Raw genomic sequence first — 14802 nt, 5'->3', positions numbered from 1 at the left:
TTGATGGTTTTGGATCCTCCAAGAAATATAATAGAAGACTTAGTCAAAAGACTAAAAGCTGCTGTCCTATACCTTCCCATTCATGAGGGAGGACAAGGACTAATTGACATTTGTTCTAGGATTGCTGTTTTCCGTTTGCAAGTGGCACAGCGTCTCCTATATCATCAGCATCAGCAGTGGATGGACGTAGCATGTGCTTTGTTGCAAAAAAACAGAAGAATGGGGTTGGATAAGCAATAGTTTGTCATGTCTTTTGATGGACTACACTGTAAAAAATTGTACATGTAAATTAACGGTAAAATACTGGCAGCAGGGTTTCCAGCTGTGTACCGTAATTTTACATTTTCATTACCGTAATCTAAATTACAGCTTTTCTATAATTTAACAGTAAAATACTGGCAGCAGGGTTTCCAGCTTTGTACCGTAATCCTGCAGTTTCATTACTGTATTCTAAGATACATATTCTTTATTAACTTTAATATCTATACTTGTACAAATAAGCTGGTATTGTAATATTTCATTTAGAAGATTTTCCCAAGAAAAAAAAAACAGCTCAAGAGGGTATTTCTTATAGCACACAATTTATTGACAGTTTAGTGACAAATAATCTGAATGCTTAGAAAAAAAAAAGCAAATCATAACAACTGAACCACGTCCAATAGAATAAGCAGTCTTTTTGTGTTTTAAAAGCAGCCTTTAAGAAATAGTAAACGGTGCAAATTTATTTTAGTTTAATAAAAGTCAAAACCTGTATTTGGTACAGGACCAGGCCAAGAATGTGCTTGGGGTGCCCATTCCCCTAAAAACAGCCTTTATGAAATAGTAAATGGTGTGAACATTTTTGCACAATTTAGTTTAATAACAGTCAGTCAATCGAAGTCAAAACCTGGCAAATATTTGGAACAGGAACAGGCCAGGGAGAGGCCAGGAATATGCCGTAATCTTCAAACTGATGCAGGTGTAGTCTGAAAGATAAAAAAAAAAATGGGGGGAAAAAACTTTAAATAAATTTGTATGTTGTTTGCTTGAAAATAAAGTGTCAGAAGAACATGTCAAAAAGCAACATAATGCTACACTACAAAAATCATAGCCTTTGGGTCATGAGCAGCATTCAAAAATCAATGGCAATGACAAATATGCAAATAAACCCTGGGTATATTATGAGCAATGCTAAACATTAATCAATATAACATAGGATGCTGTTTATCTGGGGTTTAGAAAAGGCCCAGGGTTAAATGGCTAGTTTACCCAAATAATGGAAACTGTCATTAATTACTCATCCTCATGACTTTCAAAACTCGTAACACTTTTGTTTATCTTCAGAAAACAAACGAATATCTTTTAATGAAATCTGAGAACTTTCGGTCACTCCACGGACAGCCTTCACAGCACTTTCAAGCATCAGAAAGGTAGTAAAGGCATCATTAAAATACTCCATGTGACTCCAGGGTTTAACCTCAATTTTCTGAAGCAAAAAAGCCCACACAAAGTATGTTTAACACGCATGCGTCATGGCGCAAGTGTTAATTTTTTTTTCCCCTGCACACAAAAAGCACTTGCGTTTCTTCATCAAACTGAAGTTAAACCGCTGGAGTCTCCTGGATTACTTTAAAGACCTTAACCCCCAGTTTCACAGACAAGCCTTAAGTTATTCCCAGACTAAAATGCATGTTTGAGCTGTTTTAACTGAAAGAAACTTGCACTGAAATTTCTTAAAATATGTCAGAGCCATTGTTTTGTCTCAAGATGCACACCAGTAAGGGTGTCACGATTCTCCAAATCCTCGATTCGATTACATTTTCGATTCTAAAGTCACGGTTCGATTCGATTCTTGATTTAAATTTTTTTTTTAAAGCACAAGCTATGCCATTTTTAGACTTTTAAGCAATATAATAATATCTGACCTTTGTTTGCAATGTACCACACACTACATTGTCACGTTTATTAACAACATAATGTAACAATATATCTTCAGTCAATTGGAAACTTAAACAAAATAACCTGCCATCTAATTTCTCTATTGTAACATGATGACATTCAAGTTCACAAAAAAAAAACAAGTTCACTTTTTTTTGCAGTTTCAAGTTCTGGTTAAAGAGGAATATGAAAAGAGAGAAAATTCGTGACACCCTTACACACCAGTAAAGGTTTTTTATCTAAGGCATGTTTATAAAAGCTACTTAAATACCCTAATTGAACTAAGGCCTAATCCTGACTTAATCTAAGCCCTGTCTGTGAAACCGGCCCTAAAAGTAGTAGTTTTGTAGGCTGTGTAGACAGAAAGATTTCATTAAAAATATCTTCATTTGAGTTCTGAAGATGAACAAGTCTTACGGGTTTGGAAAGACACACACTTTAGTAATACATTGTAAAGCACATCTGAAATTAAAGTGAAAAGAGCTTTTAGTAGTGTATTGTAAACTGTTCTACAAAAAAGCTGGTATACTGTAACAACTTTAATGGGAAGCAGGTACATAAATTAGTGTGTATGTGCAAATTTACTTACCTAGATGAAATCCCACTCGAAATCCGCAAGATTTCTCAGTAGAGAGGCAACCTTTGGATTAACTGTGGAAGACTTTTTATTCACCACCTTGCCCGTCTTCTTGGAGACCACCTTGCCTCTGCAGGTCTTTGAGCCTCTTTCTGGGTTTATTCCGACGAAGCGTCTAAAGACAGTTATATAACAAATTACCATTGAATGCAATAATGATGCATCAAAATTCTTATGAAGATGATTCTGAAAGGTAAAAAAACCCACCAAAAAACAAAGCAATAAGGACTTAAGTGTCATACCTTTGAAGAAACTCCAATGTGCAACAAGCCTCCTCTTGATACTGCAGGTTGAAGACGTAGTACACGGCAAACAGTGTTGAAAGTGCAGTCAAAAATGATGACTGGACACACTCACAAATAACACGGCCTTCTAGGCTTATCATCCATCGGACAGCATTTGTCTGCTCTCCCATACCTAAAATAAAAACAGCAAAAACAAACAAACAAAATAAATAAACCAACCAACCATAAATATATAACAATAACGAAAACATTGGTGCAACTCATTTAAATATCTGCCTTTGAGAAGACTTCATTGTAAATGGATATGGATAGTTCACCCCAAAATGTTATTCTGTCTTAATTTACTGCTGAACACAAACGAATATATTTGGAAGCATGTTTGTAACCCAACAGTTGTGAGGCACCATTGCTTTCCATAGTAGGAAAAAAATACAACAGTGTGGAGTATTCAAGAGCAAATCAATTTATACAGGTTTGGAACAACATGTGGTTAAGTAAACGATGACAATTTTAATTTTTGGGTGAACTATTCTTTAACAACTGTATACAATAGAAATGTTTTATTTTATTTTATTGTATCTTCCCCATTTGTCAATGTTTCTTCTTAACATACTAACCCAGTAAAATAAGACGAGGACTTCCAGGTAGAATAAGTTTCTTCTCAACATCAGCTGCAGATGCAGCAACCTGAAGAGGACACAATACACAAATCAGAATACATATCATCACTTAATAAAGTAAAAAAGAAGAAAACTAAATACTCACATCTGCATGCAACACCAGTCCATCTTCATGTTCCTGAAAATGGGACATTAGAAGCTTGATATGCAGGTGTGCCATCTCTGTGTTTTCAGGCTGGGAGTGGGACAGGACATCCTTCACCTTTTCATTCTTTGATTTGCTCTTGAAGTACTCAACGATAGCCTTTCCGCATTCTTTCATGGACATGTCAAAGGCTTTCAGCACATCAATGTCAGTTAGCAACTTGAAGTGGGCACAAATAGACTTCTGATGGAAGAGGTATGGCCACTGGCTCCTAATGTCTTCTACTGAAGGTGCTGGTATGGAATTTAGTTTCTGACGCAAAAGACAGAATGTAGTCTCCATAAGAGTGTTTACTTCTGCTCTCTCTACACTGACAATTCCCTCATGGCTGTAAATGTCATGCAGTCTTTGACGTTTGGACTCTATTGTCTCTGCAGTCTCTTCAGGGGGAAGGTGCGGTTCAAATCTCACACAGCCATAGGTGTCCGTTGGTCCTCTTTTGCATCCTGAGTTTGGCTTTGCTCGATGACAGACAAAGCTGCTCTCACGGTTCAAATTTTCAACCCTCGTCTTCACTTGAATTAGGAGTGATGTATATCCCGCTCCTATTAATGAGCCATTTGGAAATTTGTCTCCAAAAGTGTTAGGGTTCTCCCTTACAATCTTTTGACAGATTGTAAGACACTGGGCACGTGTTGGGCAAAGTTCAAACTTGCGCATTTCGTCAACCAGAACTCTAACCATCTGGCGCCTTTCTGCAGGTTTCGGTCTTTTTCCTGTAGAGATTGCCGTTCGGATTTCAGGAGGCATGTTGTCCCAAGGGACTTGAAAAGTTTCAGCCCATGTCTTGGAAATGCTGGGCATTTGTGTGAAGGTCAGGCTTGGCCTGGAAGCCTCTGAGTGAGATGCAAGGCAAGACGAAGATGAAGAACACACTGATGGAGCTGGTAGTACATCTAAATTCAGAGTAACCATCTCTGTTTCTGAAAGGGTTTCAAATATCACAGCATAGAGAAAAGCAATAAAGTTTAGTAAAGAGATTAAAATAATTAAGTTACATTTCTGACCACTAAAAGATTTCAATGGCTCGAACTATGTAGAATAGCCTAATTTAGTTAATGTATTTTGTTGGAAAAATGTTGTACACTAAAATAGATACTTATTTAGTTTAGATTAAGATTAAAATGTCATCATACCTGATTTAAAAATTTGAAGAAGCTTTCTGATTTGAATGACAGGTAAAATGTCCTTAAGGTCTTCTTGCTGAACATATTTGAGGTCGTCTTTGCATTCTAGTCCTGAGCTTTGAAGACTGGAAATGATCTGGTGGAGAATGTCAGGAGGCAGGCTGGGCAATGCCTGAAGAATTATACATTTAACCTCCTCAAACCAGGTAGACATTTTTCTACAAAAAAGAGAAAAGAAAAGAGTGGTGCAGAATTAGTACAGGCATGCCACACACAGTGTACTCAAACAATGGGTAATAATCCAAAATATTCCTTAGATCTACACAGCATGTTCTTTCTGCTGGTGTAATTCTGTAAACGCCCATATTTGGAAGGCGAACAGCCTGATATTCCTGAGTAACAAAATGTAAAGACACACCCTGATGAATGAGAATTAGCTTGATCTTTCCAACTACAAGCCCCTCATCAGAGTCACTGATCAATACAAACATGTTCTTTTTGTATTTTGTGCCTCTCACTGTAACATCACTGGCTACCTCAGTGTTCATAGGCTCAAAGTTCATATTTGAAACTGAGCGTCTGATGTCTTCATTGTAATCACCTGGGTAAAACTCTGTGCTTTTTTCTACTTCAATGTCTTGTGGGAAGTAGCTGCCAGCATACAGATATGCCTGAAGAAGCTGATGCTTCTCAGCGAGTGTTCGACACAAATTCTTAAAGTTATGTGATTTGCGAGCACACTGTTTAAAATAGGAGTGTTTGCTCTCAAATCGCAGTGTCCACAAACGAATTAGAGGGCCAAAGTGAAAAATCAGGTCAGGATAGTGACTGATGTAATGGTGTTTTGGTCTGAGTGGATGACTGGGAAAAGACTGCCATCGAGTATGCAAATACTCATCAATTAGAACCTGCAAGTAAGCTATCTGACCAGTGGACACAGCTGGTGCACATACAAGTTCTACTATTTCTCGTAGTTGCAAAACCAGCTGCCAAGTCTCATTTTCAGATGGGTTTACAATTTTGTCTCCAATCAATCCTGGCAACATCCTAAGAAAATACCAATTTTGAACTGCATGGCCAGAAAGTTTTTCACTCCCAGGAACAACATCACTGGGTTTGTTGTTTGCATCATTACCAAAGTATGTTAAATTATTTATTCGTCGATTTAACTCCTGGTAAGTGAACAGCTTCTCCACTGTGACAAAATTATTAATGTACAATGCTAAATCATATGATGCAACACCTTCAAAAATATCATGTCCCAGACAGGGGGGTAGCCCAGGCTGACACACATGAAAGTAACGTAGTCCATTAAACACGGAGTCAAATTTGACACCTCCAGTGGCATTGGATGTGGCATTACTTGTCTGACTTTGAACAAGATCCCTATACGACTGTACAGTGCGTTTACTTACTTTGAACAAGGGATCTTTTTTAAACGTTTCCCTTTCTATATTGCAGTATCTGCAAAAATGCACACTTTTTGTGAAATTTTCCACAAATCCACCAATGCCATGGGAGCCCAGATTATCCCCACAAATTGCAGACAGCGTTCCCCTGTACACTGTTCCATCAGGCAAATTAATGCCACTTACCTCAATGTCTTTAAGGTCTTTGATGAGAGGGCTAAACACTTTGTCCTGGCCAAAATACTTGAAGTCTTGCTCCCTGCAAAGCAAAACAAGCTGCATCTGGTCAATGCGTGATCTATGATGTGGAGGAATATCTGCAAGAGTTGCATATACACAGAGTAATTTATGTTTTTTCCTGCCAGATCCCAGTGGGTTGGCTACTTCCAACGCATCCTGATAAAGGATTAAACTAAAGGATGAGGTGTCTGTATTGAGCAGCTCATTACCTTTTAAGTTGCTACCATCCCATACATCATGAAGAACATTGTGAGGACGGACACCAGAAAATACTTGTTTGCGATGTTCTGTAACTGTGTCAATCTGTAATAGAGAACCAATTGTATCTTTAATCGGAACATATTGAGCAAAACACTCTTTGCCTGCCTCATTTGTCCCAAGACAAAGTGGAACTGGTGCTACATAGTTGAATGTATTCTTGAAAAATGTCTTTCTTTTTTGATCAGTTTTAAGTTTTTGTGAATTACAAGTCTCAAAGAGATTTTCACTGTGCAAAATTCCCAAAATAGCATTTATGTCTGCTTCTGCAACCTCCAATGCACTCAATTTTTCTCTCAATTTAAAAAGCAGGTGCGAGTGACTCATTTCATGAATTTCCTGAAGGTGATCAACAATTATTTGAACAGTGGAGGATGGAATCAGACATTTTGATTGCAATTTGAGATAAAATAGAGCTAGATGTCTCAAAAACTGATCTTCGTCCACACTTTCACCAAAGGTGTCTTGTTCCACACCATCAGTATCAGTATCACTGCAAAGAAAGTCCTGTGGCATTTCATGATGCTGTTCAGAGCACTCATGCATGCTATGAGGAAGCGCAACTGAATCAATCAGGTTTACCTCTGAACAATCACTGTGTTTTCTAGATACATGCGCTGTAAAAGTGGACACAATTGAAAAAGACTTGTCACATTGCTGAAATGGACATGAAACGCTTCTCCCCTCTCTAATGTGAGTTTTAAGATGCTGATAAAATCTACTCATAGTGTCACACCTGACTTGACACAAGTCAACATGACACGTCAATTCAAATGAAGTCAATGGCATAGATTTGAGCTTAGATTTCCCCTCTTTGTGTCGATAACAGTGAGTTTTGAAAGCTGAAAACTTTTTGAAACTCTTATTACAAGCAGGTAATGCACAATTAAACCTGACATTCGCAACATGAATATGAATGCGCATGTGTCTCACAAATGCAGGTAAAGTACTGCATGTGTGTGAACAAAGTTTGCAAGTAAACATTTTACACTATGGAAGAGCACAATCCAGCTATAAAACACACACATGTGTGTTTTAACTTTGAGAAACAAGTTAAAATTAAACTTAAGTGAATTTCCTCTGTTATATCGACGACGACTTAATGTATGTAACGTTAGTTGGAGCAAATGTATCGAGTGCAAAAGTATGCTGTTAAAATTATTGTGCTCATATACTGTAAAAAAAGCCAAAATAATAACACTGACATTTAATAAGTTCATATAACTTCCAATGAGACAGACGTGTGCAATTCACTCGTCTCGTGCTAAAGAAGAACCTAACGTTAGCTGTTCCACCATCCCCCACAGCGTAAAAAAAACATACTGGCGAAAGGCGGTAAATTTAAAAACCTAACGTTACTTAATACAATAATCCAACGAACGCACTTATTTTACATTTCCCTCTATATTAGGGTAACTTGTACAATGAAAGAACACAAATATGCAAAGCTGCAAGCACGCGCGAGCTCGGAGACGGACACACACACACACACACACACACGCGCGCGCGCGCGTTTAACTTTGAGGAACAATAAATTTAGCTACATACATCCACTGTCTTAAAGCACGAAATTAATAAGATTAACAGTGAACACAATTATTTTAGATTCACCCGTGGTCTGGTACCTGTAAATGAGTTTCAACATGAAAGCTGTGCTTCCACCGAGAAAGACGTGTGTCAGTCACTCTTGCCAACTGCCAAAGTGCGTCGTTCGCGGTTCATTCCCTCCCCCACAGATCACGTGCTAATTAACGGTAAGAAACTGTAATTTTAGAAAACGGGTCAGTACTGTAAATTTCTGCTGTAAATTTACAGCATTTTTTTACAGTGTAGCATTGGAAGGATTGACTGTCTTCTACCAGAGTGTATTGCAAGCTTGGCAGACTCTATCATTTTCAAGAGAATGGGAAGGAGAGCCTTTGTTTTTCAATCCACTTCTCTCTGTTGAGGTGTTGAGATCTGCCTCTGTGAGGTCGGCAATGTTGAAAGCAGGAGTCTCCAAAATATGCCACCTACGCAGGGGACTGAGCTGGATATCGGTAGAGGAACTGATACAAAAGGTGGGCTTCAGGTCTGAATGTTTTATCAAGAGGATACTGGATGATCTTGAGGAGGCCCTCCCTGATCCTATAAGGGATTTTATGGAAGTTTATCCTGTGGAGAACTGTGATGCTACAGATAATGCCCATTTTCCTGAACTGTTTCTATAAAAAAAGGAGACTGGCAGGAAGATGACAGACAATTGCTTTCTATGGATACACCAGAACTGAATATTTTTAGTATTTTGAGCAGACAAACACTTTACAGAGTTTGTGTAAAAAACATCAACTTCCAACATCTTAAGGATGTGAGAGACACTAAATGGACAATGGTGTTTGAATCAGGCTCTTCCCCGAAAGGTAGCTGGCGGTCCCTGTACAAAAGACCCATTGAAAAGAGGGTGGGGGATCTTCAGTGGAGAATTGTGCATGGGATTTTAGCTACGAACAGACACAAAGCACTCCTTAATGTCTCAGATGATGAAGGTTGTCCTTTTTGTGGGGTATCTGAAACTGTTTTTCATCTTTTTATTGAGTGTCCACGTTTGGATCAAATTTTGAGTTTAATGGAAAGCTGGAGTATGCAGCTTATGGGCAGGTTTAATCAAGAATTGTTTATTTTTGGTCCTAATTATTCAACAAAATATAAATCCAAAGTGGTGTTATTAAACTTCTTGTTTGGAACAGCAAAGTTGGCAATTTGGTGTACCAGAAGAAATAAAGTAGAAGGGAGGGAAAGCGTGGACACTGTTTTGATGATGAGAGGTTTATAAAGAAGAGATTAATGATGGAATATGCATATTTCAGCCTTATTAATGATGTTAATTCTTTTTTTCATGTGTGGGGAGTTGATGGTTTTATATGTGATGCTGATGTTCATGGAGATTTTGTATTTAATTTATGAGTGTTCAGGAGTGATTTTTTATTTTTTTATTTTATTTTATTTTATATTAATTATTTTGTGGAAAATATAAATGTATGAATGTTTTAATGGTTTTTACCTTAAAAATATAGGTCACTTATGTTTATATTGAATAATTAAAGAAGACCTAAAAGTAAAAAAAAAAAAAAGTCTCTCTCTCTCTCTCTCTCTCTCTCTCTCTCTCTCTCTCAAATTCAAATTCAAATGAGCTTTATTGGCATGACTTGTACAGTATTGCCAAAGCATTGGCCATTACATAAGCAATGAACAAATAATCAACAGTCAATAAATCAATCAGTAAACAATTGCATGAATACATGTATATAAACAAGAAGAAAAAAAAACAAAACAAAAAAACACCTTTGTACATTAGTACCAACATTCAGACAAGATAAGAATGATTGTGACTTCAGTTTTGTCCACTGGCTGACTCTCGTAGTTTGTGGCAGGCTGTTACATATTTTGCTGCTGTTGTGATTGAGCTAGAGTTCTCTCCCAAAATATGATTTAATTTTTCTGAATTTGGTAATGCCATAAAATTTGGTTCTAGTTGTTGAAATCTAGTGAAATAGTCCGATCTAATGCTGTGATAGTGATCACAGTGTATCAGGAAGTGTTCTTCTGTCTCCACCTCTCCCTGAGAGCACAGTGAACACAGCCTCTGCTCTCTCTCTCTCTCTCTCTCTCTCTCTCTCTCTCTCTCTCTCTCTCTCTCTCTCAAATTCAAATTCAATGAGCTTTATTGGCATGACTTGTACAGTATTGCCAAAGCATTGGCCATTACATAAATGGACATTACATACACAAATAATCAATAAATTCAATAAATCAATCAGTAAACAAATGTATGAATATATTTATATAAACAAGAAAAAAAAAAAGAAAAAAAAACACCTTTGTACATTAGTACCAACATTCAGACGAGATAAGGATGATTCTGACTTTGGTTTTGTCCACTGGCTGACTCTCGTAGTTTGTGGCAGGCTGTCACATATTTTGCTGCTGTTGTGATTGAGCTGGAGTCCTCACCCAAAATATGATTTAATTTTTCTGAATTTGGTAGTGCCATAAAATTTGGTTCTAGTTGTTGGAATCTAGTGAAATAGTCTGATCTAATGCTGTGATAGTGATCACAGTGTATCAGGAAGTGTTCTTCTGTCTCCACCTCTCCCTGAGAGCACAGTGAACACAGCCTCTGCTCTCTCGGCTGCCATCTCTGCCTGTGCCGGCCTCTCTCTACAGCCAGACTGTGGTCACTCACACACACACACACACACACACACACACACACACACACACACACACACACACACACACACACACACACACCTCTCTCTACAGCCAGACTGTGGTCACTCAGCCTGTACTTGGTCAGGGTCTTTCTCATTTTATGCTCTTTCACACAGCTCAGGTATTCTGCTGGTGTATAGTCTCTTTTCAGGTGTAAATAGAGTTCCATCTTCTTTTGTGATTTAGTAGCATCTTTCCAATAGGTAATGTAATTTTGTTTTTGTAATTTAATAATTTGGTTGGGCCAGATAGTGCAGTGCTGGTCTGGCTGTAGTTTCAGCATGAGCTGTGAGAGTGCGCTCCGGTGCCGGTTCTGCTCCTGACACCGCAGGGCCTCAGCCTGGTATGAGCTCGGGTCACTGCGCTTCAGGTGCTGGTAGAACTTCACAGCTCTTTTTTGGATAGTGATCAGCAGGGGGTATTGTCCTAATTCAGCTCTGCACGAGTTGTTTGGTGTCGCTCTGTTTACTTTTAGGATGCTTTTACAAATTTGGGTATGCAGAGTTTCGATTTCCTCTTTTTCCCATTTTGAGAAATCTTGGGTTTTCAGAGGTCCCCATATCTCGCTGCCATACAGAGCAATGGGTTCAATTATTGCTTTTAGGATTTTTAGCCAGGTTTGAATTGGAATTTCATGCCGAATAGTGTTTTTAATCATGTAGAAGACTCTCATTGCTTTTGCTTTCAGTTCATTCACAGCCAGATTAAAGTTCCCTGTTGAACTCAGCCTTAGTCCCAGATATGTGTATTCGTGGGTGTGTTGGAGGACTTGGTTTCCTGCTTTGAAGACATATTTATTTTCCCTACACCTGGATCTATTTTGAAAAATCATTATTTTTGTTTTAGCTAAGTTAATTTTGAGAGCCCACGTTAGACTGAATGTCTCTATGACGTCGAGGAGCTGTTGTAGTCCCTCTTTTGTTTCTGACAGAATGACTAGATCATCTGCAAAGAGGAGACATCTGACCTCTGAGTCCGTCAGGGCTGGGCCGGGGGCAGTGGAGTTATTTAATGCTTTGGCTAATTCATTTATATAGATGTTAAATAGAGTGGGGCTCAATGGGCAACCTTGTCTGACTCCTTGATTTTGGGGGAAAAATTCTGTTCGACTATTCCCTATTTTTACAGCACATGTGTTGTTTTTATACATGGTGTTTATCAGATCAAATGTTTTCCCTCCAATCCCATTTTCCAGTAGTTTTAGGAAGAGTCCTTCGTGCCAGATCGAGTCGAAAGCCTTCTCAAAGTCAATAAAGCAAGCGAAGACTTTAGATTTATTCTGGTAAACATGTTTATCAATGATGGTGTGGAGGGTGTAGATGTGGTCAGATGTTCTGTGTTTGGGCAGAAAACCAATCTGACTTTTGTCCAGAATTTTGTGTGTTTTAAGAAAGTTCTGCAGTCTTACATTAATAATGGAACAGAATATTTTCCCCAGGTTGCTATTGACACATATGCCTCTGTAATTGTTTGGCTCATATTTGTCTCCTTGTTTAAAGATCGGTGTAATCAGGCCTTGGTTCCAGGAGTCGGGGAAATATCCTACACTCAAAACAATATTGAATAATTTGATTATTGCGGTTTTGAATTTGTCGTTGGTGTATTTGATCATTTCGTTTAATGTTCCATCAATGCCACATGCCTTGTTGGGTTTTAAAGCATGTAGTCTCTCTGTAAGCTCATCTACAGTGATTGGGAAATCTAGGGGGTTCTGGTTGTCTTTAATTTTTTCTTTCAGGATTTCTAATTTGGTTTTTAATTCATTTCGAGCAGGATTTGTTTCAGGTGTTTTGTACAGATTTTCAAAGTGTGTCCTCCATATGTCCCCGTTCTGAATGGCCAGTTCTTCCTGCTGTGGTCTATAGAGAGTGTTCCAGTTGTTCCAGAAGTTACTGGTATTTATGGACTCCTCCATTTCTTGAAATAATTGTTCTGTGTGTTTTTCCTTTTTTACTCTTAGAGTTTGTTTGTACAGTCTAAGAGCTTCATGATATTGATGGCGGAGTTCTTCATTGTCAGGATCTCTGTGTTTTTGATTTGACAGATTTCGTACAGTTGTTCGGATATGTTTGCACTCACTGTCAAACCACATTTCGCTGGTGTTTTTTGGTTTTCTTTTTGATGATTTCTTTTTCAAATTGCACATGGATGCTGTTTGGTGGAAAATGTTGGTAATGTCACTTAGTGCCAGATTTATGCCCAATTTATTTTGTGAATATGTGTTAGTTATAAATTTGTCTAATAATAATTTGATAGTTTGGCTTTCTATTGCATTTTGATAGTTTTCTGTGCTGTTTTTTGTCCACTTGTAGGGTTGTTGCAGCTTCAGTAAATGGGAGGGCTGTCTGCGTGATTCATTGGTATGAGTTCGTCTTAAATATAGCGTAATTGTACAGTGGTCTGACAGAGGTGTTTGAGGACTGACTGTGAATGCTCTGAGATGCACTGGGTCAATGTCTGTGATGAAATAATCGACAGTACTGTTGCCCAGGAAAGAATTAAAGGTATAACAACCAAAAGAGTCTCCCCGTATGCGACCGTTCACTATATACAGGCCCAGTGATCGACAGAGCTCAAGTAGACTTCGCCCACTTCTGTTTGTAAATTGGTCATAATTATTTCTGAGCTGGTATGAGGGCAGAGGGTGGCTGGTGTTTGTATACTTGTCTCCCTGTGTGCTGACAAAGTCTGGTTCATTTCCAGTTCTGGCGTTTAAATCGCCACACATTAACACATTCCCTTTGGTCTGGAAATGGCTAATCTCATCTTGCAGGATGGAGAAGGTTTCTTCACTGTAATAGGGAGACTCGGCTGGGGGGAGGTATATAGCACACAAGAATATGTCCCGGTCTGTGGAGACGATGTCTTTTTGGATTTTTAACCAAATGTAAAATTTTCCGATTTGTATGGTTTTGATTGAGTCTATGAGATTTGCTCTATACCATATCAGCATCCCCCCTGACTCTCTGCCCTGAGTCACCCCTCTTAGTTTCGTTGATGGTAGAACTACTTCCCTAAATCCAGTCGGGCAGCCAGTGGACAAATCCCTAACATTCCATGTTTCCTGCAGTATTATGATGTCAGAATCATGAATTTCCTTTTTAAAGTCTGAATGTTGGCTCTTAATACCAAAAACAGAGGACCTCAGTCCTTGAATATTCCAACATGTGACTTTTAGAGAATATGAGCTCATTAAATAATTACATTTGTTATTTCAAAACAAGACAGACATCAGTATATTGAATTGACAAATCAAGAAGAATATATTAATATTATGATGTATCTAAGAATATAAACTAATTGCATAAACCAAGTAAAATAAATATGCAAAGACATCACATTCATATTATGTATATGCATCCACACATACACACTCATATACATATATACATATATATACATATATATATACATATACACACATTTTTTTTTTTTTAGAAGAATTAATATGAGGTTTCTAAGAATCTGATACAAAATAGACATAAAATAAAAATAAATACACATGCATACACATCCATACTTTTTTTTTTTTTTTTTTTTTTTTTTTTTTTTCTCAAGAAGAATAAATAATAGGTTTCTAAGAATCTGTTTTAAAATAAATAGAAATAAAACACTCACACCGCACACATACACACGCACGCATACAGACAATTTCTAGTGTATCTCTTTTTTTTTTTTTTTTTTTTTTTCGTCACTAACCCATGAGGTGTGAGCACAGCAGAGTCAGCATGTGCTGGATGTGTGAGAGGTCTCTGGATGGAGATGAGGCCGGCTGGCTGTGGACTGTGTTGGGGTGGGTCAGTGATCGGCTGGCTGCTTCAGCGTAGCTCCGGCTGCCCGGCTGCTGCTCCAGCTGATGTTCGTGTGGATGAGAAGGCGAGGGGGCTGCAGGC

General features: G+C 38.1%; 2 protein-coding genes across 2 annotated transcripts; both read right to left on the bottom strand.

Moving 5' to 3' along the window:
• Positions 1 to 655: 655 nt before the first annotated feature.
• Positions 656 to 6697, bottom strand: LOC311073558 (uncharacterized protein). Its single transcript, XM_084099417.1, has 8 exons — positions 6610 to 6697; positions 6347 to 6419; positions 4761 to 4969; positions 3565 to 4547; positions 3417 to 3486; positions 2797 to 2971; positions 2507 to 2669; positions 656 to 965 (listed from the first exon to the last, which is right to left on the bottom strand). Exons 3-7 carry the CDS (start codon positions 4963 to 4965, stop codon positions 2507 to 2509), a joined length of 1596 nt encoding a protein of 531 aa, XP_083955543.1. The 5' UTR covers positions 4966 to 4969; positions 6347 to 6419; positions 6610 to 6697; the 3' UTR covers positions 656 to 965.
• A 3616-nt stretch (positions 6698 to 10313) lies between these two features.
• On the bottom strand, positions 10314 to 11774 carry LOC311073563 (uncharacterized protein). Its single transcript, XM_084099422.1, has 2 exons — positions 10949 to 11774; positions 10314 to 10849 (listed from the first exon to the last, which is right to left on the bottom strand). Exons 1-2 carry the CDS (start codon positions 11739 to 11741, stop codon positions 10536 to 10538), a joined length of 1107 nt encoding a protein of 368 aa, XP_083955548.1. The 5' UTR covers positions 11742 to 11774; the 3' UTR covers positions 10314 to 10535.
• Between the last annotated feature and the right edge of the window lie 3028 nt (positions 11775 to 14802).

Source organism: Abramis brama (genome assembly GCF_963993115.1).
Source record: "Abramis brama genome assembly, chromosome: 22".
In the NCBI taxonomy this organism is placed as follows: domain Eukaryota; kingdom Metazoa; phylum Chordata; class Actinopteri; order Cypriniformes; family Leuciscidae; genus Abramis; species Abramis brama.
Note: the sequence above shows the minus strand (reverse complement) of the source record. Positions and strands in the feature narration are given on the sequence as shown.

Excerpts from the sequence above, each read along its gene's own strand:
- LOC311073558 (XM_084099417.1), bottom strand. The coding sequence starts at position 4,965 with ATGTCTACCTGGTTTGAGGAGGTTAAATGTATAATTCTTCAGGCATTG. Across the intron at positions 3,487-3,564 it reads GACTGGTGTTGCATGCAGAT|GTTGCTGCATCTGCAGCTGA; the intron begins GTGAGTATTTAG and ends TGTCCTCTTCAG. Across the intron at positions 2,670-2,796 it reads ACATTGGAGTTTCTTCAAAG|ACGCTTCGTCGGAATAAACC; the intron begins GTATGACACTTA and ends AACTGTCTTTAG.
- LOC311073563 (XM_084099422.1), bottom strand. The coding sequence starts at position 11,741 with ATGATTTTTCAAAATAGATCCAGGTGTAGGGAAAATAAATATGTCTTC. Across the intron at positions 10,850-10,948 it reads CAGTCTGGCTGTAGAGAGAG|GCCGGCACAGGCAGAGATGG; the intron begins GTGTGTGTGTGT and ends CTGTAGAGAGAG.